This window comes from Eucalyptus grandis, chromosome 11 (genome assembly GCF_016545825.1).
Source record: "Eucalyptus grandis isolate ANBG69807.140 chromosome 11, ASM1654582v1, whole genome shotgun sequence".
Taxonomy (NCBI): domain Eukaryota; kingdom Viridiplantae; phylum Streptophyta; class Magnoliopsida; order Myrtales; family Myrtaceae; genus Eucalyptus; species Eucalyptus grandis.
In genome coordinates this window covers 45266995-45290044 of record NC_052622.1, presented here as the reverse complement: position 1 = coordinate 45290044, position 23050 = coordinate 45266995, and the positions used below count along the sequence as shown (strand labels likewise).

General features: G+C 40.2%; 2 protein-coding genes across 2 annotated transcripts; one reads left to right on the top strand and one right to left on the bottom strand.

Moving 5' to 3' along the window:
• Positions 1-316: 316 nt before the first annotated feature.
• LOC104427953 (endo-1,3;1,4-beta-D-glucanase-like) lies at positions 317-2710 on the bottom strand. Its single transcript, XM_010040960.3, has 3 exons — positions 2450-2710; positions 1934-1955; positions 317-550 (listed from the first exon to the last, which is right to left on the bottom strand). The coding sequence occupies exons 1-3, from the start codon at positions 2598-2600 to the stop codon at positions 385-387; spliced, it is 339 nt and encodes a 112-aa protein (XP_010039262.2). The 5' UTR covers positions 2601-2710; the 3' UTR covers positions 317-384.
• A 3243-nt stretch (positions 2711-5953) lies between these two features.
• LOC104427954 (disease resistance protein RUN1-like) lies at positions 5954-20959 on the top strand. Its single transcript, XM_039305377.1, has 8 exons — positions 5954-6323; positions 11535-11610; positions 11785-11928; positions 16300-16446; positions 16545-16676; positions 17681-18794; positions 18945-19235; positions 19334-20959. The coding sequence occupies exons 1-8, from the start codon at positions 5954-5956 to the stop codon at positions 20957-20959; spliced, it is 3900 nt and encodes a 1299-aa protein (XP_039161311.1).
• The last annotated feature ends 2091 nt before the right edge of the window (positions 20960-23050 follow it).

Sequence of the window (23050 nt, the reverse complement as noted above, 5' to 3'; positions counted from 1 at the left end):
AAATATTCAGCATAAATGAAGGATTGCCCCTCGGAATTAAATTCTCTGTTCTTTTTTATGGAATTCATAGAAAGGTGCAATTTTTCTTACTAAAAATGATGAAGCATTATCTTGAAAATCATGAAACACGGACCTTGTGAAAGGAAGTTCTTTAGGGTCGAGGATTTTGCAAATAGAGGGGACATCGATGTGCGCTGAATGAGGATACTTTTCCTATAGCATGAGGTTGGAGGTTTGAGTTCTTGAAACCTAATATAGACAATCGGAGGAGCATGTTGATGTCCTACTTAATTAACATCAACATTTTTTCTGCTTCTTTTAGTAAACTTGTGCTTTTTGAAACCAACCCGCCACGACATAGAATCCATAAGGTCTAGAAAGTCCTTAAACAGATAGAGACTTGAACTGAAAATCGAAGCATACAGTTCCATGAGATTGTCTCCAGACTGCATTTGGTCTCTCAGGATTGTCAGGAACATAGGGATCTCCATAAATGAAGTGTGGAACCACGACATAGAATCCACGAGAGGCCACCTTGTCTGCAAGCTTCCTTGAAATCACAGGCACACAAGGTTAAGTTTATATAGTATGTTAAGAATCATTGGCATGTTGAGCACAGCTATATGCCACCAAAATAACATCCAATATGATGTCACTTGCAAAATTCGAAAAGCTAATAAATGTGGATTAAAATGGCGTTTTTGATGAAAAAAAAAAAAAAAAGCCACCACGGCACAGAATTCAGCCATGATGCAGGTCTATCAATGAGAAAATCCAGAAAACTGTACCTAAGTAATAGGAAGCATCTAAAATAAGTACAAGCTAAAAGCTTCACAGCAAGAGGATATCAAAATTATATTGTCAGGACAACTGAACTCAGAAAAGGATCATAACATCTTGTGTAAAAGCATCTCGGATGAAGCAATTTCATGAAACACTGGCACCCCCTTTAGATATCATTATCATCTAATGTGCAGAGAAATTACCCAGAGAGTTTGGGACCATCTTTTGTTCTGAAAAGGTTGGAGGATTTCTTCGCTTAAATTGTGAGGATTGATAGAACACGAGCCACTTGGAGCCGACATCTTTTACTTTAAGAACATTCTGAGAAATGCTTATGCATCTAGGAGTTTATGATCAGACCAAATAAGCAAAATCTTGAGGGAGACAGAGCAGATGACCAGTCAGTTCCCTTCAATCATCAGCAGAAAGCAAATACAAGAGGACTTGAGATGTCAACTGATCACAGTGAAGGAGAATTTAACCACATTATTCAATGAGGTCACTAACATAAAATACATAGTTCCTTCATGAAGTTGCTTGAGTTGCTCATGACAAAACTTATAAGTTGTGATTGTTCTGTTTGCCTTGCTCAAGCTTGTACACTTAGAATCTGTTAGTGTCAATAAATGGGGGCAGTTTCTTGCACAAAAACTTAATTCTGATGGAAAATGTTACATGTAAACTTTTTCTCTAAGGAAGTCATCACTGAACTAATAGTAAAAGAAGATTTTGAGTCTTAAATTACAACTTGTAGTTCATTAGCATAACATCCATTTTAGGTTCACAAATATTTTGATAACTCAGTCCTCAATAAACTCAGCCCCAGTCCGACCTCTCTATTAATTTGTGCCATACCAGTCAACGTGATCTATGAATGCATACATGCATTCGTTTCTTGTCAAAGAGATAAACAATAAATCAAAATAATAACATTGCCTGAGAATCAAAGATTACGGAAATGAAATCTAACATGAGCAAAGTCGATTTCAGTAAACGTAGGTAGATATGTTCCACCAAGCGTGCATAAATGCAAACATGGACAAGAACAAACATACCGGTCAAGACTCAGGACTAAGCTGACCAATAGGAGTCATGGAGAGGGATTGTTCTCTAGTTCCAGCCAGTAGGATGGGAATGGACGACAGCTTACCTCAGCTTTGGTGCTTCATAACCTGCATAAAAATAAACACAGATGTAGTTACATCAGAATCAAGCAAGAGAAATATGACCTCAAACTCCACTAAAAGCGGAACATGCATGAGCTTGACTGGCCAGAGCAGAGAAGTAGAGTGAGGACAAAGGATGAAATAATCGTTTTTTTCCTTTTCTTCTCCACTCATCCACTCATGGCCCAACGACACAAGAAATGTGGGTTTCTGCAACACATGCTTAGCTCAAGTTTTCTCGCAACAAATTAAAAAACTTTATGCAAAGGCATGGCAGTACTGAAACCCAAAGGAACTAGTAGATTCTGCTTGTAGCAATCGAGTCCGGAAAAGGAATGCTTTCCCCAACCCCCACCACCCCCCCCCAAAAAAAAAAAAAAAAAAAAAAACAGATTTTTATCTAACGATAGAACTGGAACAACCACAAAGGCAGAGGCTGATTCGGAAAAAGGAGCGAAAATTTTGGATTTTGAGCGAGAAACCATGAAAGGGATTTGTACCGACAACATCGGAGACGAGGAGGACGGCGAGCTTGGCATCAGAGGGGCCGGCGATGTGAGCCTTCAAGCCTCCGATCTCTGCGACACATCCGATTCCGACACTCCTGGTGCTCAGCGTCGGAGGGTTCTCACAGCACTGAGTCTCTGACATGGCCTTCTTCTTCTTCTTCTTCTGCAATGGAGAGGTGGGGTGGAGCTTCCACGGGAGTTGGAAATGGTGGAAATGGGAACTCTGTTGCTCCCGTTCTTGCTGACAGAGAAATCAAGAACAGAGTCGGTCTAGAGGGTCCTGGGCTTGTCCTCGACCGATATGCTTCCGTTACCATTTCAATCAACGGCCGAAGATAAATCGCGACAAATTTGACGGCTGACAACGTGCACGACGAATTTGCCACGGAACAAGTGACACGTGCAGAATGGAGAGTTCATGAAACTGGGGAAACTACTAAAGTAGATAAAATGTTCTTATTTCTCTTATTATGATTCCAACACGACAGTGAGATACTAGAAATAAAGCTCTCTCATCTTGCTACTATCTCTAGTGTTCACTTGCTTTCTCTTCTTTAATCTCTTATCTATTATATATTCACCACGCGATATTTTACAACACGTTATCAGCACGAGGATCTACCGATTGAGTAAGTAACTTTTGCAAGCACGAAGATCTACCGATTGAGTAAGTGATTTTTGAAAGGTGGGTATTCTTTTCATTGATCAACTTATACTTCATCTTCTTCTATCAATTCTTCATTTTTATTTTTCTTGGCCCGAAGCCAAAATTTTAAATCTAAAAGTATCCTTCTGCTCCTAAAGTAGCGGTGGATATTTGGAAATCCTTTTAATTAATTTAAGGATTTATTTTTGCAAGGATTATGGCAAATATTGAAAAGCCCAAATTCCACATCCTGGAAGTGAGTGGAAAGAATTATCTATCCTGGCGCCTTGACATGGAAATGTACCTCCAAGGGCAAGGTCTCGCTAATACAATTACAGAGGATGGAACCTCAAATGAAAAGAATAAAGCAAATGCGCTGATTTTTATTCGTCGTCATTTGCATGAGAGCCTGCAGACTCAATATTTATCCGTTCGAGACCCGCATATCTTGTGGACGAGGTTGAAGGATAGGTATGATCATACCAAAACTGTTATCCTCCCTCAAGCACAATATGATTGGCAAAATCTCGACTCGCAAGATTTTAAATCAGTGTCGACTATAATTATGCTTTATTTGATATCGTTTCTCGGCTAGAGTTATGCGGTATCAAACTCACTGATGCAGAATTGCTTGAGAAAACTTTTTCCACCTTTCATACTTCGAATATTGTATTGCAACAGCAATACCGGCAACGTTAATTTGCCACATATTCTGAATTAATTTCTGTGCTTCTTACTGCCAAGCAAACTAATGAATTGCTGCTCAAAAATCATGATCTTAGACCTGCTGGCTCAAAAGCATTGCCTGAAGCACATGCTAACTTTGAGAAAAATACTAGCCATTTTAAGGGCTATAAGCGCAGGCAAGAATATAATCCTAGAAGGGATGGCAAGAAATTTAACCGCCTAGGAAATCAAACTTTGGCCTGAATCATGGCAAAGAAAAGAAGCAAAGAAGGTGATTAATGAAAGTATTTGTCATCGCTGTGGCATGACCGGGCACTGGTCACGTACCTGTCGTACGCCAAAACATTTTGTTGACCTATACCAGGCATCTTTAAAGAATACGGGCAAGCGTGGTGAATCTCATGCCATTGAAATCAATCCTACTGCCATAACCACTGTTGAGGCCAATAATATCTCCGTTGGTGGGACTCCTCTTGCTCCTCGAAGTAGCAAATGCATCATTGGATGTCTCTGATTTCTTTGAGGACCTCTCGATTACTTTGATAAATCAGATTGGTGGATGATAATTTGAACTTTGAATTTTATGTTATTTCGCTTTAAATGTATTACCTTTTTTTATTGTTCTTTATAAAATACTTATGAACCTTACCTTATATTTATCTTTGAAATTTTATTCGACTATATAACTAATATGCAACTTTTATGATACTTGACACCTGAAGTTGTCAATATAAATGCAAATGGAAAATACCGAGAAAAATGAAGATGTTTGTTTGCTTGATAGTGCAACAACACATACTATATTTTGTAGTAGACATTTTTTCTCGAGTATGACATTGCGTAAGGCACAAATCCATACAATATCAGGTCATGTTCCGATTATTGATGGTTTTGGGAATGCTGTAATTATTTTGCCAAATGGCACAATCCTGCATATTGAGAATGCGTTTCTAAGCATTCAATCAAAAAGGAATCTGCTCAGTTTCAAAGATGTACGCCGTAATGGGTACCATATTGAGACTATTTATGAGCAAGATAAGGAATACATTGGCATTTCCTCTTATAAGATGGGCCTAAAGACCATCCATGAGAAGCTAGAAGCTTCTTCTATGGGTTTGTATTGTATCATGATTAAAGCTGTTGAAACCTACGCTACCATATCCTGGAGATTGGTAAGCCCCGATCGTTTGGACTGTGGCATGATCGCCTTGGTCATCCCGGGCGCTTCAATGATGCGTAGGATAATTCAAAATACAAAAGGGCACCCTTTAAAGGATATAAAGGTATTGTTGTCCAAAGATTATAATTGTGAGGCTTGCTCACAAGGAAAGCTCATTATCAAACCTTCTATAACAAATGTTAATTTTGAATCTCCTTTATTCTTGCAAAGAATTCAGGGTGATATTTGTGGACCAATACAACCACCAAGTGGACCATTTCGATATTTTATGGTATTAGTGGACGCATCCTGTAGATGGTCCCATGTTTGCCTATTATTTACGCGCAATGTCGCATTTGCACGTTTACTTGGGCAGATTATAAAGCTCCGGGCACAATTCCCTGATTATCCAATTAAGAGCATAAGGATGGATAATGCTGGTGAATTTACATCAAAGAGTTTTGATACATATTGTACTTCACTGAATCGAGGTTGAGCACCCGCTTGCATATGTTCATACTCAAAATGGATTGGCAGAATCCTTGATTAAACGTATCCAAATCATTGCCCGCACTCTATTATTGAGAACGAATCTCAACGATACAGCATGGGGTCATGCAGTTTTGCATGCGGCAGCTCTAATAAGATTACGCCCCACTGCTAGTATTTTACAATCTCCCCTTCAAATGGTTCTTGGTTATGAACCAGATATTTCACATCTACGCACCTTTGGTTGTGCAAAGACAGTGCCCGTAGCACCGCCAAAAAGGACGAAAATGGGTCCCCAACGCCGTTTGGGCATTTATGTTGGGTTTAATTCACCATCTATCATTAGGTTCTTGGAACCAACTACTGGTGATCTTTTTTACTGCCAGTTTGCAGATTGTCATTTCGATGAGACTAGGTTTCCATCAATTGGGATACCTATAACTTCCATGATCGCAAAACAAAACCAGTTAAGGTTTTTTCCTGGAATGAGAAAAATTTATCTCAATTAGACCCAATGACTCCTGAATGTGAAAACGAGGTGCAGCGAATAATCCATTTACAGGCTATGGCCAATAGACTTCCTGACGCATTTAATGATGCTACTAAGGTAACGAAGTCTTATATTCCAGCTGCAAATGCTCCAGCTAGGATAGCTGTTCCCGAAGAACAAGTTAAAATGGATCAAAATCCCCCGCACTTGAAGTGTGGCAGACCGATAGGATCAAAAGATACTGCTCCTCGAAAACGAAGGGGAAAGAATCAAGAATCCGCTCCAGAAGAGCCTGGCGTTATGCTTGCTCCCAAAGAGCTTATTGCCCCTGAAGAGGCGCAAACCCATGAAATGAGCATTAGCGCCGGGAATACTGAGAATTCCATTACATATTGTAATGAAATTTGGGATCGAAATGAAATCATCATTGATGATGCTTTTGCATTCTCAATTGCTCATCAAATTATGGATGATGATTGTGAACCACAATCTATTATTGAATGTCGTCAAATGCAAGATTGGCATAAGTGGGAGGAAGCAATTAAAGCTGAATTAGCTTCCCTAACTAAACGAGAGGTTTTTGGACCTGTAACTCGTATCCCCGATAATGTAAAGCCCGTTGGATATAAATGGGTATTTATCCGAAAACGAAATGAGAAAAACGAGGTTGTTAGGTATAAAGCCCGACTCGTTGCCCAAGGATTCTCCTAGAGACCTGGGATTAATTATAATGAGACATATTCACCTGTGATGGATATGATTACATTTTGTTTTCTCATTAGCCTAGCAATCTTTGAAAGATTGGAAATGCGTCTTATGGACGTTGTGACGGCATATCTATATGGCTCATTAGACTCTGATATTTATATGAAAATTCCCGAGGGATTCAAAATGCCCGAAGCATGCACCCCCGCAATTTATTCTCAATAAAATTGCAAAGATCCTTGTACGGGTTAAAGCAATCCGGTCGCATGTGGTATCAACGCCTAAGTGAGTACTTAATTAAGGAAAGGTACAAAAATGATCCTATTTGCCCATGCGTGTTTATTAAGAAATCAGAAACCGGATTTGTTATTATAGCAGTTTATGTTGACGATATAAATTTAATTGGAACTCCAGAAGAGTTAGCTGAAACTGCTGAATATTTGAAAAGGGAGTTTGAAGTTAAAGATTTGGGTAAAACCAAACTTTGTCTTGGTCTAGAGCTTGAGCATAAAGCAAATGGAATAATCGTCCATCAATCAAAGATATGTTGAAAGATTGCTTAAACGTTTCAACATGGACAAAGCTCACCCATTGAGCACCCCTATGGTTGTAAGGTCTCTAGATCCCCAAAAGGACCCATTTCGTCCTAAAGAATCTGATGAAGAGATACTTGGTCCTGAAGTACCATATCTCAATGCAATTGGGGCTTTGATGTACTTGGCACAATGTACGAGACCAGATATCGCTTTTGCGGTAAATTTATTGGCACGTTTTAGTTCTGAGTCAACTCGGAGACATTGGAATGGAGTTAAACATATTTTCCGTTATCTCCGATGAACCATAGATTTGGGATTATATTATTCCAATGATTCCACTAACTTTGGTTAGTTGGATATGCTGATGCTGGATATAGATCCGATCCACATAAGACTCGCTCTCAAACCGAGTATTTATTTTGTTATAACGGCACCGCTATTTCTTGGCGTTCTACGAAGCAATCGCTAGTAGCTACATCTTCTAACCACTCTGAGATTATTGCTTTATATGAAGTTGGAAGGGAGTGTGTTTGGTTAAGATCCGTTATAACACATATTCATAATTCTTGTTGCTTAATACCGGTTACTAATTCTCCCACTATAATTTATGAAGATAATGCTGCTTGTGTTGCACAAGTCAGGGGAGGATATATCAAAGGTGATAGGACCAAGCATATCTCGCCGAAATTTTTCTATACTCATGAACTCCAAGAAAGTCGACAAATTGATGTTAAACAAATTCGATCCATAAATAATCTTGCAGATCTTTTTACCAAATCATTGCCAACATCAAGTTTTGAGAAATTAGTATATGGCATTGATATGAGGCGAGTTCATAAGATGTAAGATTGATTAGCCCCAAAAGTGGCTATATGGCTCAATTGAGGGGGAGATATTATGAATTATACATTGCAGCATTGATATGTGGCTAGTTCACAAGATGCAATAATGATTAGCCCCAGGAGTAGCTATATATGCATTGCACTCTTTTTTCTTTATGTCCGGTTTTTTTTCCCATAGGGTTTTTCCGGCTTAAAGTTTTTAACGAGGCAATTAATGCATCCATAAAAGGGAGAGATCATAACATTTGTGCTCTGCACTCTTTTTCCCTTTTGTTCGGTTTTTATCCCATTGGGTTTTTCCGGCTTAAGGTTTTTAATGAGGCGGTATCATTTAATGCACATTCGTAATGAATATGATGAATATTCAAGGGGGAGTGTTATGAAATACATGAATGGATATAATACATGAATGAATATTCATTATATTCATCTTATCCAATGTACTTATTATGGTACATTTGTATCAAATGTTCTAAGTACATCTCCCTATACAATGAACGTTCGTCTCCCTTATCCTGTACATGTATCATTCGATACATTGATTTAATGATAAGTACATTCTTGTTCTCCTATAAATAGGAGTTTAGTTTTGATGTACAATACACAATCACACAGAAACACGACAGTGAGATACTAGAAATAAAGCTCTCTCATCTTGCTACTATCTCTAGTGTTCACTTGCTTTCTCTTCTTTAATCTCTTATCTATTATATATTCACCACGCGATATTTTACAACAATTCCCACAAGGATTTCACTTATTGCACAAACTGTAAATTAAAATATTCACTAGCCACTGACAATTTAACCTCCTATGTCGACTGGAATGTAGTTTAATTAGTGTAAGTCGAATGGAGATTGCCAAATGGATTTGATGTTGTAAGTAATGCTACTACTTTTATTAAGAATTTATTAGGAGATCCTTCTTAAATTACATGACAGCTCATTTGTTTGTGCCATTTTATCGAGGACTGATACCACTAAAAATCCAAACCCATTGCTCACTATAATATCGATAGCCTAAATTTTTTATTAGAGAAAATTTCAAATAAGGGTTTAAAGTGCATTTGTTTTTTCAAATAAGGAAATGAAATGAATATTGTTTTAAATAAGGGCTTGCAAAGTGCCATCATTTTCTTAAATAATGTTATGAAGTCAATTTTATTTCAAATAAAAGTATAAAGTAATATGTATTTTCAAATAAAGGTTTAACTTTTCAGCTGGTCAATGACATTTTTGTCATTTATCTTTTAAAAAAATTCCTTTTTATTTTTTCCCATTTTCTATTTTATTTTTATTTTTCTTCGCCGGTGGCTAGCGCCCTCCCTAGATTTGGTGAGGGCTGCCCTTGTCGGCCACAAGCGAGGGATAGCCTCACCTGGTATCATTGGTTTAAGTTTAACTAAATAACTAACTAAAATAGATAGACTTCACAACAAGCCTCGCCTTGGGCGAGGCCACCCTTGTGGCCATAGGCGGGAGTCACCTTGCCAATGGTTGGTGAGGGACGGCCTCGTGGCCATTGGTGAGGGCTTGCAATCCCTTGTCGAAAGGAAAGAGAAAAGAGAAAAAAAAAAAAGAAAATAATTTAAAATTTAAAATTGTATTTGCACGAAAACACCATTGACCGGCCGGAATATTTAGCTAGCTAGCAACTGTCAAGGTCAAGCCCTGATTTGAAATTACCATGGCCACTTTAGACACCTATTTGAGATTGACATTGTTACTTCATACCATTATTTGACGTAATGTTCATTTCAAACTCTTATTTGAGAAAATGAAAGTATTTCATACATTTATTTGGAATTTTTTCTTTTTATTATGTTGCTGAAAATCTTAAATCATACCATTGTAATAGCAATATCCTAAATTCTTTTTTGTCATCAAAACCTCCAAATATGTAGTAGTTCCAATGCTACAAACTAGTGGATTTAAGTTTTGGGGTGTTGGTGGAACGAAAAAAAGAAAATTAAAAGTTCAGGATTTTTTTATGGTGGACAAATTATGTTATTACATTGATACAAGTTTAGAATTCTAGCCACTAAAAATGTATTTTTATGTTACAACCAGCATAATTTAGGGTTTTTTTATGATATTTTCCTATCAAGAGTAATATTAGCGCAAGCACAAAAAAGGAAAGAATATGCAACTTGGGCAACGAAATGGAAAAGGAAAAAAAAAGAAGAAGAGGAAAATAACTTGCCATGATTGGAGGAAAGTTCCATTTAATCGAAAACGATTTTCGTTGATTTATTACAAAGCTTATTCCCTAATTTTGAGACCATGTCTTAAAATAAGGTAATGTCGAAACTCGAATGTACGCGCGCCCGAATTCTGTCCGTGCGGAGCGGAGCGGAGTAGAGCCAAGTCTAGGCAAATTAGGCAATGCATGCAGGTCCTTGAGAACAAAAATGGGAAGTCATTTCCAGATTCTTCACTTGAAGTTACTATGTAAGACTAAACATTCCATCCTAATTCCTATTGAAAATGAAATGCACTGAATAAATCCGCAGGATTTCCTTTCCTTCTCAAGACTCATTTCCATTTACTAAATGTATTTTTTCCATTTATATACAGAGAGAGTGAGGGAAAAGTGCCAAAAAGTCCTAAACCTTTGGCTTTGTACCGATTTAGTCCTAAACATTTTTTCGGCATCGATTTAGTCCTAAACCTTTTTACGCTGTGCCAATTCAGTCCTTTCCGGCCAATTTTGGCCGGATTTTGATGACTAACGCCGGCCGGCTGACGTGGCCTAATTGGTGCGACATGAACAACTTTTAATAATATTTTATTTTTTTTATTTTCTTTTTCTTTTTCTTTTTTAATTTTTCTTTTTCTTTTTTTTCCTCCGGTCGCAAGAGCTCGGCGACCGGCCGAGGCGACGGCCGGTGAGGTCAAGGTCGACCTCGCCGGCCACCTCGCTAGTGGCTGCGAGGGCGGCCTCGCGCCGGGCGGGCAAGGTTCACCCTCGCCGATTTGGCGAGGCCGTCCTCGCGCCATTGGCGAGGTGGCCGGCGAGGTCAACCTCGACCTCACCGGCCGTCGCCTTTGGCCGGTCGCCCGGGGCCCGATGACCGGGCTGGAGGAAAAAAAGAAAAAGAAATAAGAAATAAGAAATAAATAAAGGAATTTTTTTTTTTAAATTAAAAAAATTAAAATATTATTAAAAGTTGTTCACATCAGCCGCCGATCAGTCACGTCGCCAACCGGCGTCCAGTTAGCAAAATCCAGCCAAAATTGGCCAGAAATGACTAAATTGGACAACGTAAAATATTTAGGACTGAATTGGCACAGAGTCAAAATATTTAGGACTTTTTTGGCACTTTTCTCGAGAGAGCGACTGTTTAGACTTGTCCCTCTTCAAAGCCAATCTCTTTGAGCTTCGATTCCTTACCCAAGATTTTCACAAGGCTCTGCACCCAATTCAAATGTCTTCGGTGATAATACCTTCATTTGCCACGCCACTTCTAATGCGAACTTTATATGAATAAAACCATCTTACTGTAGATGTCGATGTAAGCAGCTCGTTGTCCGTGTGAGTATCAGTTGCTGCGACGGATGTCGGCAAAAGCTCACGAAGATAATAGACAAGATGGAAGGTAACTTTACTTTGCTATATGTAAACCGTATTTGAACCGAACTGGTGCCACGCGCCATTCAAATGGGCTCGGCCTGCTAACCGATAAATTACTTGATATTTCCCTTTCATTCTGGGTGTGTTATCTTGATGCTCGTGGATTGCAATGATGAAGAAGCTTTCTTTGAATGAGCAGGAGTGGAGCTTGTGGGTATGAAGATAGACGAGCAGTTGGTGGAGGTCAAAGGAAAAGTGGATCCGGAGGTGATCAAGAGCGCAAATTCATAAACATCTTCAGAAAAAAGCGGTACTTGTTCAGTGATACGGATGGGGAAGGAAGGTGAAAGGAATAAGAGTCGAGCAATCGGTATCGGCCGTTTATAATTAGTTCCCATGACGGATTTGGAATGTGTACTTGTTCTCATCGTGCAAGCATGATTTCATGTAATAAAATTGCCGATCTGGATATGGATACAAGTTTTTGTTATATTGGTACAAGTTTGAGTTGCGACGATCTTACCAAAAAGAAGTTTGTGAAATGATGTTACATTAAACATAGCTTAAGATTTTTTATGGCATTTTCCTTGTCAAGAGTAGCTCCAAAACGTATAAAAAAATCAAAAGGAAAGCAAAAGTAACTTGGCCAAGAATTAAAAGAGAGAGAGAGAAGGAAAATAACTTTTGCTAGTCAATATGTATCCGTGGCGCAATTTCCATCCCTGAATAACTAAATCCACTCCCATTTATATTAAAAAGACATAATTGCCCTCAATCTTTCAATTGCAGTTTTATATAATGGCCGACTCCTTCTTTTTATCTATTTTTTTCTTTTTCTATTCAGAATAGTTATCATAATTAAGAATTTTACATGTTTATTTTTTAGCGTAGATATTCTCATAAATTTTTACATGCTTGTATAAAATTATCTTGCTAATAGTAAGGAAAAAAATATTCTTTGATATAGTATAATATTGAAAATCTCTTCTTCATTATTGATCTTATAACAACTTATCTATTTCCTTTATTCCTCTTATATCAAAAGCTTACTTTCTTTGTGAATATTTTATTAATAATTAGACAAAAATATATATCAACTCTCTTTATTTACTATATCAAAGAATTCATATTTTTCCTTTTTATATCGGCAAGATATTTTTATACAAAGCATGTAAGAAGTTAGAAAAATATCTAAGAATACATTAAAAACATTATGCACAATGAGATATCTTAATATTTTTTTGCAATAGTGTCTCGATGATATTAATTTCTGTCAATCCAGAATAATGAAATTTCACTAGCATTTTCAAAAAAAAAAAGTTTCTTACTTTATCCAATGTTTTGATTTAATAAAATTTCGTTTACTCAATAGTTTATCCATAAATTTAGTCAACAACGTAGAAAAGAAATAGATTTCTTGAAATTTCTCTTTTCGACAATTTTTTTTTATCGAAGTAATATCTAACAATACAAAAAAAAAAAGCGTCTTTAACATCCATGGAAAATCTACAATAAACGAAAATTTATGATAGGTAGATCCTACATAGATATAGAAAAACTTAAAAAAGGAAAGTTAATTAAATTTGGGACTACCAATTATATTGTAATTAAATGATAGAGGTTAATTTTGTATTTTTTAGTGAAAATTAGATGAATTTAGTCATATAAGAGGTGGAAGTAGTGCCGCATACGGGGTAAAGGTAAAGTTTAGGAAAATCTAAGGCTTTGTTACATTGAATCCTTCCCTGAGAACAAAAATTGAAAGTCAATTCCAGACTTGTTGAGTCGTTGGATTGATGAAATCCTATTTAAGTTCCCATGAAAAACCAAACATTCAACAGCAATTTCAATTGAATTGGGTTTCCCAAGATAAATCCAGGAATCAATGAGCAACTTTCATAGCTGCATTATTCCCTTTCCTTGTCGAGACTTGTTATTACTAAAAGAAATATACTAGATCAGAGTGATATATATATATATATTACTTTCATTCTAGATTAACTGCAATTCAGACTTCTCCCTCTTCAAAGCCATCTGCCCTCGAGCTTCACCTTCTTGCCTAAGGTCTACAAGGCACTGCACCAAGTTCCGATGTCTACGGTAATACTTTCAATCGCTGCTTTTAATGTAAACTTTACATGAGTAAAACCAAGGAAAAGTGTTAAAAAGTCATTTTGCATTTATGCCAATTTAGTCATAAACTTTTTTTGTGCCAATTAAGTCCTAAATCTTTTTACGTTGTGTCAATTTAGTCTTTTCCGACCAATTTTGGCGGATTTTGCTGACTGGACGCCAGCTAGTTGATGTGAACAATTTTTAAAAATATTTTAATATTTTTGAATTTATTTATTTTTTATTTTTTTCCTTTTTCTTTCATTCACCGTAAGTGAAACTTTTTATTCCTTTGAATGTTTTTACTTCCGCCTAGGGGTGGTATGTTGCCGCATTACTTCGAATAAACTTGACATCATTTTTGAACCGCATGAAATAAGTTTGATCCTGACCATTGATCAAGTAAATCTTACTCGGATTCATATAATTAACAGTACACCCACTACAAATGAACGCACCCCACTTGTTGTATGCACCCTACAATGGGCCCGTTTGGTTCCGCTTTTGAGGAATGCATTTGCCAAAATGCAAATACCTTTGGGTGAAGGAGATTTTTGAAATGCAAATATCATTTGGTAAAATTTATATTTATAAATGACTTTTATTAAATTAAAAAAAAAAAAAGAAATTCTATTTTTCTTTTTTGAAGTCCAGCCACCGGACCGTCGAATCCGACAGCTGGGTGGATGTCGGATCCAGCAGTGGATCTGGTCGCCTAGGTCGCGCGACCTCGAGCGACCGTCGCCGAGGTCGCGTTGGTGGCCCGATGGTCGATCTGCCGCCCGGGTCGCGCAACCTCAAGCGGGCCGTCGCCCGGGTTGCATGACCTCGGGCAGCCGTCGCCCGGGGTCGTGCGACCCAAGCGACAAGGCAACGGCCGCGCGCGACCCAAGCGGCCATCGCCTAGGTCGTGCGACCTTAGGTGGCCGTCGCCTGGGGTCGCCCGATCTTGGCAACCGTCACCTAGGGTCGCGAGATCCGAGCGTCGCCTGAGGTCCGGCAAACGGTCGCCAGGGTTGGGCAACCCTCAAGTGGCAGTCACCGGCGGTGGTCGTTGACCTCCAATCAGCAGCTTGGAGAGGTTGGAGAAGATGAACAGTAACCAAACTACTTGCATTCCCAGGATGCAACTTGCCAATGCACCTCAAGAGCTCTATTGGGTTAAAAGCCTTTAGACTCTTTAGGAGATGCAATTGCATTTTGCATCTTGCCAAAGTTGCGCAAAAATACAAACCAAATGCGTTTGCATTTGGCCAAAGGACTTTAGAGTCTAAATGAGCATTCCCAATACTGAACCAAACAGGGCCAATGACTCTTTACCTTTTATAGGTGACTTCTGTGAAATTCTTTGGGCTCCACCTGCCCTAGAAACACGTCACAACCCCTCTTCACTTTGCTCTATCAGGTTCCACGTGGGAGTGAAGCTTTGGAGTTAAGGCACTACCAAAATTTGCCGTGGAGATTTCCAGGTAATTGCCTTCCCCTCCATCTGTTCGAGAACGCGTTACGTTGCGCATCTAAAGAAAACTTCCGAGGTAAGGCAGCGAAAGTGGTCGCTGGCCCACTGGGCTTCCATATATATACGCAAAGAACCACACAAAAAGAAGAAATTTGTGGTTCTTCCTCCTTCCCTGTTTCGTCCGCTCTTCTTCTTCTTCTTCCTCGTTCGCAATGTCGTCTAATCGAAGGGGAGCACACACGCGAATCGCCAAGATTTCTGCGCACGTCGTGCCAACGTCGGGCTACACGTACGACGTGTTATTGAGCTTCTGAGGCCCGACACTCGCCACACAATAGCGGATGTCCTCTACGAAAGCTTAGGGTGCATTTGGTAACGATTCTATTCTCAGAAGCTGATTCTGACTAGAAATGATTATTTTTTATTTAGTACCCGGGAACTGATTCTGAGTAAAAAAACGCGTTTGGTAACTGTCTAAAATTTTTTATTCTGGAATAGAATTGCGTTTGATACCATGCTAATTGATTCAGTTCCAAATTAATTTCTTTTAATTTAAAATACTTTAAAATACTTTTTTTTTTTTACTTTTTTCCTTCTTTTTTTTTTTTTTTTTTTCCTTTTCTCCTATTCTTCTTCTTCTTCTTCATTTGGCCGGTTGCCGGACCGGCGACCAGCCGACGAGGGTCGCAATGCTCACCGGAGCGTAGCTAGTCCTCGGCGAGGTCGCCCTCGTCGCCCGAGCCTTGCCGACAGTGGGCGAGCCTCGCCCGGCCTCGGCGAGGCCGGCCCGCCGGTGGCTAGGCTTGCCTTCGGCGAGCTCGCCGGACCTCACCCTAGCCTGGTGAGCCTCTGGCGAGCTCGCCGGACAGGCGAACGGCAACCGGCAGCGGACAGCTGCGGCGAACGGTGGCGGGCGGTGGTGGACAAAGCAATCGCAAGATATCGGAAAGGAAGAATGAGACTTTTATTGTTTTGATTCTTTTCTAATTCTCGGACGGAGAATCATATTTTTTTTTTTTTTATTCTCAATTCTCTTCCCAATTTGTTCTCGGAAACAAAAATTTTACCAAATGCGATTCTCGTCCCAAACCGCTTCTAGGAACAAAAATCAGAATCATGCACTTTTGGCACATTGCCAAACAGGCCCTTAGTCGACGCCGGATTTAGCGTCTTCAGAGACAATGAAGAGCTTCCCGTAGGCGGGAATATCGGGCCGGAGCTCGAGCACACGATCGATGACTCGAGGATCTACTTGCCGATCTTCTCAGAAGGCTACGCATCCAGCGCGTGGTGCCTCCGAGCTCGCGCGCATGGTGAAGCGCCCGGAGAGAATCCGCGGGACACGAAATCGTGCCTGTATTCTACGGCGTTAGTCCTTCGAACGTCAGGCTCAAGAGGGGTTGGTACGGCGAGGACCTGCTTTGGCACGAAGGGTTCTACGGCAAGGAGACGGTGCGAGAATGGAGGGAGGCTCTAAAGGCCGTCACAGATCTTAAAGGATGGGACGTACCGAAATTCGGGTAAGTAAAAGAAGAAACTTTAATAGCCATTGCACTTTTAAAAAAAAAAAAAAATTCAAATAAATAATTTAAAGTATACCTATTTTTTTAAATAATTTAGAATGAATTTTATTTCAAACAAACTCTTCATTTTTTCCAAATAAATAAATACCTAACATAACAACGTTAGTTTCATATAATAGCCTCGAGCAATTTGGGGGCTGGCATTGATTTGCTCGAGGGGGAAGAAGGAGAAGAAAATGTAAACATTCGAAGGAATAACCTAATCTTAATTCAATTAGGAGATCTTCTTCTCTTTTAAGCCAATTACAAATTTCGGACAAAATTGTCCCTATTCTAGTTGTCGGAATATCTGGCTGGTTGACGAGTTTAGATTTATTTGAGATTTACTTGACTACTTTAAGATATTATTTAAAACACTTCATTTTGAATTTTTTTTTTTTAAGAAAATGGGCCACCTCAGGCCCACATATATACACATTTACAGATTGCAATCTGAAATATGCTTAGAGGGGTAATTTTAATTGGCAATTTAAGGTTCCATAGCATGGTCGATGGTAATGGTATCGGAAGATTTGGTTATTTCATTTCAGAGCTTCTTCTGTGTTTTGGACGAATGTGCTACGTCAGAAACGAACTTTGAGCTAGTCTCAGCCTACGTTGCTCTTTTGTGCTATTTTTGGGATGAGAAAAACAGAGGAATCTATCGAGCCAACATGATCCACTTTGCTAATCATCAACAAGACAAATTCACTTGGGAAATGACTAATGAATTGCGACACCTTCAGTTGAATGGATTATCTTAAAGTAGAGGCTACAAGAACTTCTTTGTTGGATCAACGTCATGAATATCTATGAGAGAGAGAGAGAGAGAGAGAGATGCTGTTTTGGAGTTTTTCCAGTCAAAGAAGGATTGAAAGTATGTTCTGGACTCGCATATATATATGTTGCTGACATAGTTTCTCCTCTTTTCTTCTGAGATGATGATTTATTATGCATGGCAGGCTAGGAAAACTTCTTGTTCGAGAGCTTTCTATTAAGCTGAAGAAGGGACAGAAGGTTCTTCCGGATCATTTAGTTGGAATTGATGATCGAGTCAAAGATGTGATGCAGTTGTTGGACTGCGGCTCCATGGACAGACGGTTTTTTATTGTGCATGGGATGGGAGGCATCGGCAAGACAACTCTTGCCAAGGCGGTTTTCAACGAGATAGCTCCCTTGTTTGATGGTTGCAGCTTCCTTTCAGTTGTCCAAGAAAGATCACAATGTGATGGCATTGTAAGTTTGCAAAACCAGCTGTTATCTGATATTTTGAAGAGGTCCTTAGTTGTCCATAATGTTGATGATGGAGTCAACATGATACAAGAAAGATTTCGCAACAAGAGAGTCCTCATTGTTCTTGACGATGTTGATGAGATAAAGCACCACGTGGAATTGATAGGGAACCCTGCCTGTCTCAGCCCAGGAAGCAGGATTATTGTCACAACTAGGAATAAGGATCTTCTGCGAACGGTAGAAATGGGACAACAGGATAATGTCCCATCTCGTCTTAAAGGATATTATGATTATGAGATGACAGTGATGAATAATAACCATACTCTTGAACTTTTCAGTAAATGGGCCTTTGGAGAAACTCTACCTCAAGATGATCTGAAAACTTTTTCCAGTGAAATAGTGGCCTCTACTGGAGGACTTCCTTTGGCTCTCGAAATTATAGGTTCTTTTCTCTACAGGAAAAGGCGCGAGATATGGAAAGAAACACTGGAGCGTTTAAAAGAAATATCTGAGAGGATAGTCCTAGATAAATTAAAAATAAGTTATGATGCATTAGACTCTGGGCAGAAGCAAATTTTCTTAGACTTGGCATGCTTTTTCAAAGGCGTAGATAGCAAATCCGCAACATATGTGTGGAAAGATTGTGGTCTTTTCCCTGAAAGTGGACTTGCTGCTCTCACCAAGATGTCTCTGTTGAAGATAGAGCCTCACAACATTCTTCGGATGCATGACCTAGTCAAAGATGTTGGATGGGAAATTGTTCGAGGGGAGAATTATCAGGATGCAGGAGGTCGAAGCTGGTTGTGGGAATCTGAGGAATGCCTTCATTTACTTCGTGAACTGGTACAGTAAATTTATTGATACAAGTAAAATTGCAATTTCCTTAGTAAAAAGTTGACAAAATTCTGGTCTTAGTAAAGAATTCACTACCCTCTGTGTGCACAAGTTTCTGTTTGATGTCAAAGTTCACTGATGGTTGCTATCTTTTTGTAGAATGATTACCGGCAAAAGAGCATTGTTGAATCACTTAGGTTACTATTCCCTAAGGTACAGACGCTTTCAAGTCAAGAATTTGCTGCTCTGCCAAAGCTAAGGCTGCTTCATGTTGATGGGGTAAAGTTCACTGGAGATTATAAGAACCTTCTGAGAAAATTGAGATGTTTATCTTGGGATCATTGTCCTGCAGACTTTGATGCGACCAATTTCTCTCCAAGCAATCTAATCGTTCTCAAGCTTTCACATAGTGAACTTAGAGATGATTGGCCAGGATGGCACCAAATCACGGTATGAACAGTTACGCATACATTTATCTCTATTTTTATTGCTGTATCAAACAGGCCTGCAATTGCTCATTCCCCTTCTGATATTCTGGTGACCAACAGAAATCATCAAAGTCGAAAGTTTTGGAACTTGGAGAATGCAGCCGCTTAACTAGATTGCCCTTCCTCTCTGCCCTCTTGAGGTTAGAAAGATTGATTGTACGAAATTGCCAAAGCTTGGTTGAAGTTGATGAATCAATTGGCAAGCTAGTGCACCTAAATTACTTGGAAATCGATGCATGCAAATCTCTGAGAGAGCTGCCCGAAGAAGTCGGTTGTCTGAAGGCTTTGAAAGAGCTGATCGTGAGAGGGACAATACTTGGTCCTGTTGTTTCATATCTTCCCAACTCGATCGGTAATCTACAGTCTTTGACAAGGCTAGAGATGGAAAGTGTTGGAATTAGCGAACTTCCACACAGAATTGGAGAGCTAAAGGACCTTGAAAGCTTGTGTTTGTCCAGATGTTATGAGCTAAGAGAGCTTCCAAACTCAATTGGGGGACTAGAATCACTACTTGAGTTGGATCTGTCTCATACCAAAGTAACAGAATTACCTGAGTCGATTGGGTTCCTGAGGAAGTTGAAAGTGATAAGGATAGATCATAGTGAGGTGAGGAAGATCCCAGGGACTATAGGCATGGTGGAGAAGCTTGAAGAATTTCATGCAGAAAAATGCTTGAATTTGGAGGGAGATATTCCTAATGGAATGGGGAGTCTATCCTCTCTGAAAATCCTGAACTTATCTCACACTCGCATTCGATCTGTGCCCACAACAATCAACCAGCTTTCTCATCTCCAGGAACTTCATTTGGAAGGTTGCCACAAGCTTAAACGAATCCCAGAGCCTCCTGCCAGTTTGATTAACCTACATGTCGAGTCTCGCTTGCTAGAGACAGTCCCAAACCTCTCAAAGCTGACCAATTTAGTCAATCTAATTGTATCTGACTACTCTGACGAATGTCCTTCTAACCCATGGGATGCCAACTCTATCCAAACTCCAAACCTGAAGTGGGTTGGGAGGTTGTATAGACTGGAGAGGCTGAAACTGATTCACAAAAGCATCATTGCACTACCGACTGAGTTAGCTTCCGTTCCTGGCCTGGAGCGACTTGTGCTGTCTTGTTTTGACCTGCAATTACTCACTCAGCCGCTTCCTCCCACACTGTCCATGTTGAAGCTTATAAACTTCAACTCATTGCCAAAATTATCATGCCGTTCTGACTTTAGAAGTATGTCGAGTTTAGAGCTATGTAAATCATGGCTGATAGAAATTCCACTCAGTCGGTTTGGACAACTGGAGAATCTGAGAGAACTGACCATGTCGAACTGCGCATTTCTTGTGCGGTTATCCCATCTGTCATGCTTGAAGAAGCTCAAAGTGTTGTGCTTGTTGAACTGCCCGAAGCTAGTTGAGATCCAAGATCTTATCGAACTGAAATCACTGGAAGGAATAAGGATTGACCGGTGCAATTCCCTAGTAAGGTTGCCTAATCTCTTGAAGATGAAGAAGTTGAGGACAATAGAAATTAGATTCTGCAAATTGTTGCTGAGTTTGCCTTTTCTATCTTGGGAAGCTATTGAAGATTGTCATCTAGTAGTTGACGGATGCGATAAGCTAGCCAACCACGATGGCCTTTTTCGGCTTCACAAATACAAAAAGCAATGTCCAGACCCCCGATCGCGCCTATGAGTTGGAGAATAGAGAGCACTCGCCTTGTCCTGTTTGCGTGAAGTTTCCCCCAAAATGAGATTGCTTTGTCAGAGAGGATTTGCTTCTACTTTCTATTTCCTTTTATTTCCCAGGTTGTGCTCTTCTTGAGGTTTTGCTTGTAATTTCTCTTTCCTTTTATTTCTCTTCTTCGAGGATCTGCTTGTACTTTCTATTTCCTTTTATTTCGCTGGTTGTGCTCTTCTTTCTTCTCAACTTTCCAGTTAGCATACTCTGGATTAACAGGGGAAGCTCACGTGCGACAAGACAATGCATATGAGGGAGTAGTCTAATAATCTCTCTCTTTACTCTTCACCTTATTCTCAACTCACAGAGGAAGCTCGTTTGATGGAAACTTAATTCAGTTTCTTATTGCAGACAACCAATACAATTCAATTAAATTGCGTAAGACACTTAAATGGAATGAATCTGAAAGTCGGACAGGAAAAAGAAGCCAACGCCCGCTTCTTATCAAGGACTTGTTCCTTTTCTCCAAGAAATGAAGAACACTTATTGATGGCTGGTTGTCCCTTCCCACAACCAAGTCTAACCAGGTCAGGTACAGACTGTACCATTTCTTTTGTGTGCAATTGGTTCCGACTGCCATTGATGTTCCCGACCTTTATATAAGCTCATAAGTCGAACGAAACAATTTTAACATGCCATCTTGCTAAGCTCATAAGTCGAACGAAACAATTTTAACATGCCATCTTGCTAGGTGGATGTGGATCGGATGATTAATGGACAGGACTTCTTATCTGTCTACTTAAAAAAAAGCGGACAATCATCGCGAAATCGCAAACATGGAGGTTGGGACACCTAGAGTGCCATAACTTGGCATGGAAGGACACTTAAGGGCCATAACTTTAAAATGGTACACTTAAGTGCCAATATCGGAGTAAAATGGGACACTTAAGTATCACTCCGGCGAAAATCCGGCCAAATGGCTGACGTGGCAATTTTCCAGCGAGTTTGGTCCAAAACGGCGTCGTTTGCACACGACGTGGGCGAAGAAAACGCAAAACGACGCCGTTTCGTGTCTACGTGTAAATAATAATATATAAATTAATTAAATTAGATTTAAAATATTCAAAAATTTTAAAAAAAAGAAAAATTTTAAAAAATTAAGAAAAATTTAAAAAAAAAAAAAAAAAAAAGGCGGGGAGGTCGAACGGGGCGGCTCCCGCCGCCGCCGCCGCCTCCCGCCGTCGCCGGGAAGGGCCGGCGATGGAGGGGGAGGGTCGGCCGGGTCGCCGACCGACGGCGAGGGCCCGCGAGCCCTCGCCGGATCTGGGCGAGGGCCGCGACCCTCGCCCTAGAGGGCTCGCGGGCCCTCCCCGCCGCCGCCAGGAAGGGCCGGCGACGGAGTGGGGAGGGTCAGCCGGGGTCGCCGGGCCCGGCCGGGGGCCGGCGAGGCCAGCCGGCCGGCGGCGAGGGCCCGCGAGCCCTCGCCCGGATCTAGGGCGAGGGTCACGGCCCTCGCCGCGATCCGGCGAGGGCTCGCAGCCCTCGCCGTCGGGGCCGGGGCCGGCGACCCCAGCCGACCCTCCCCCTCGGTCGCCGGCCCTTCCCGGCTACGGTGGGGAGGCGGCGGCGGCGAGGAGCCGCCCCGTTCGACCTCCCCCTTTTTTTAAATTTTTTATTTTTTTTTTTAATTTTTCTTAATTTTTAAAAAATTTTAATTTTTCTTATTTTTTTGAATATTTTAAATTTATTTTAATTAATTTTTATATTATTATTTACACGTAGACACGAAACGGCGTTTTTTGCATTTTCTCCGCCACGTCGCCGTGCAAAACGACGCCGTTTTGGACCAAGCTCGCCGGAAAGTCGCCACGTAAGCCATTTGGCCGGATCTCCGCCGGAGTGGCACTTAAGTGTCCCATTTAACTTCAAAACTGGCACTTAAATGTACCATTTTAAAGTTATGGCACTTAAGTGTCCCTCGGTACCAAGTTATGGCACTTGCGCTGTACTTCTGCCCGCAAACATGATACGGAACCCGCGAGCGGCTCTTATCTTATGGGGGTCCAATCCCGAGATCCCATCGGAACTACATTACCTATAATAATA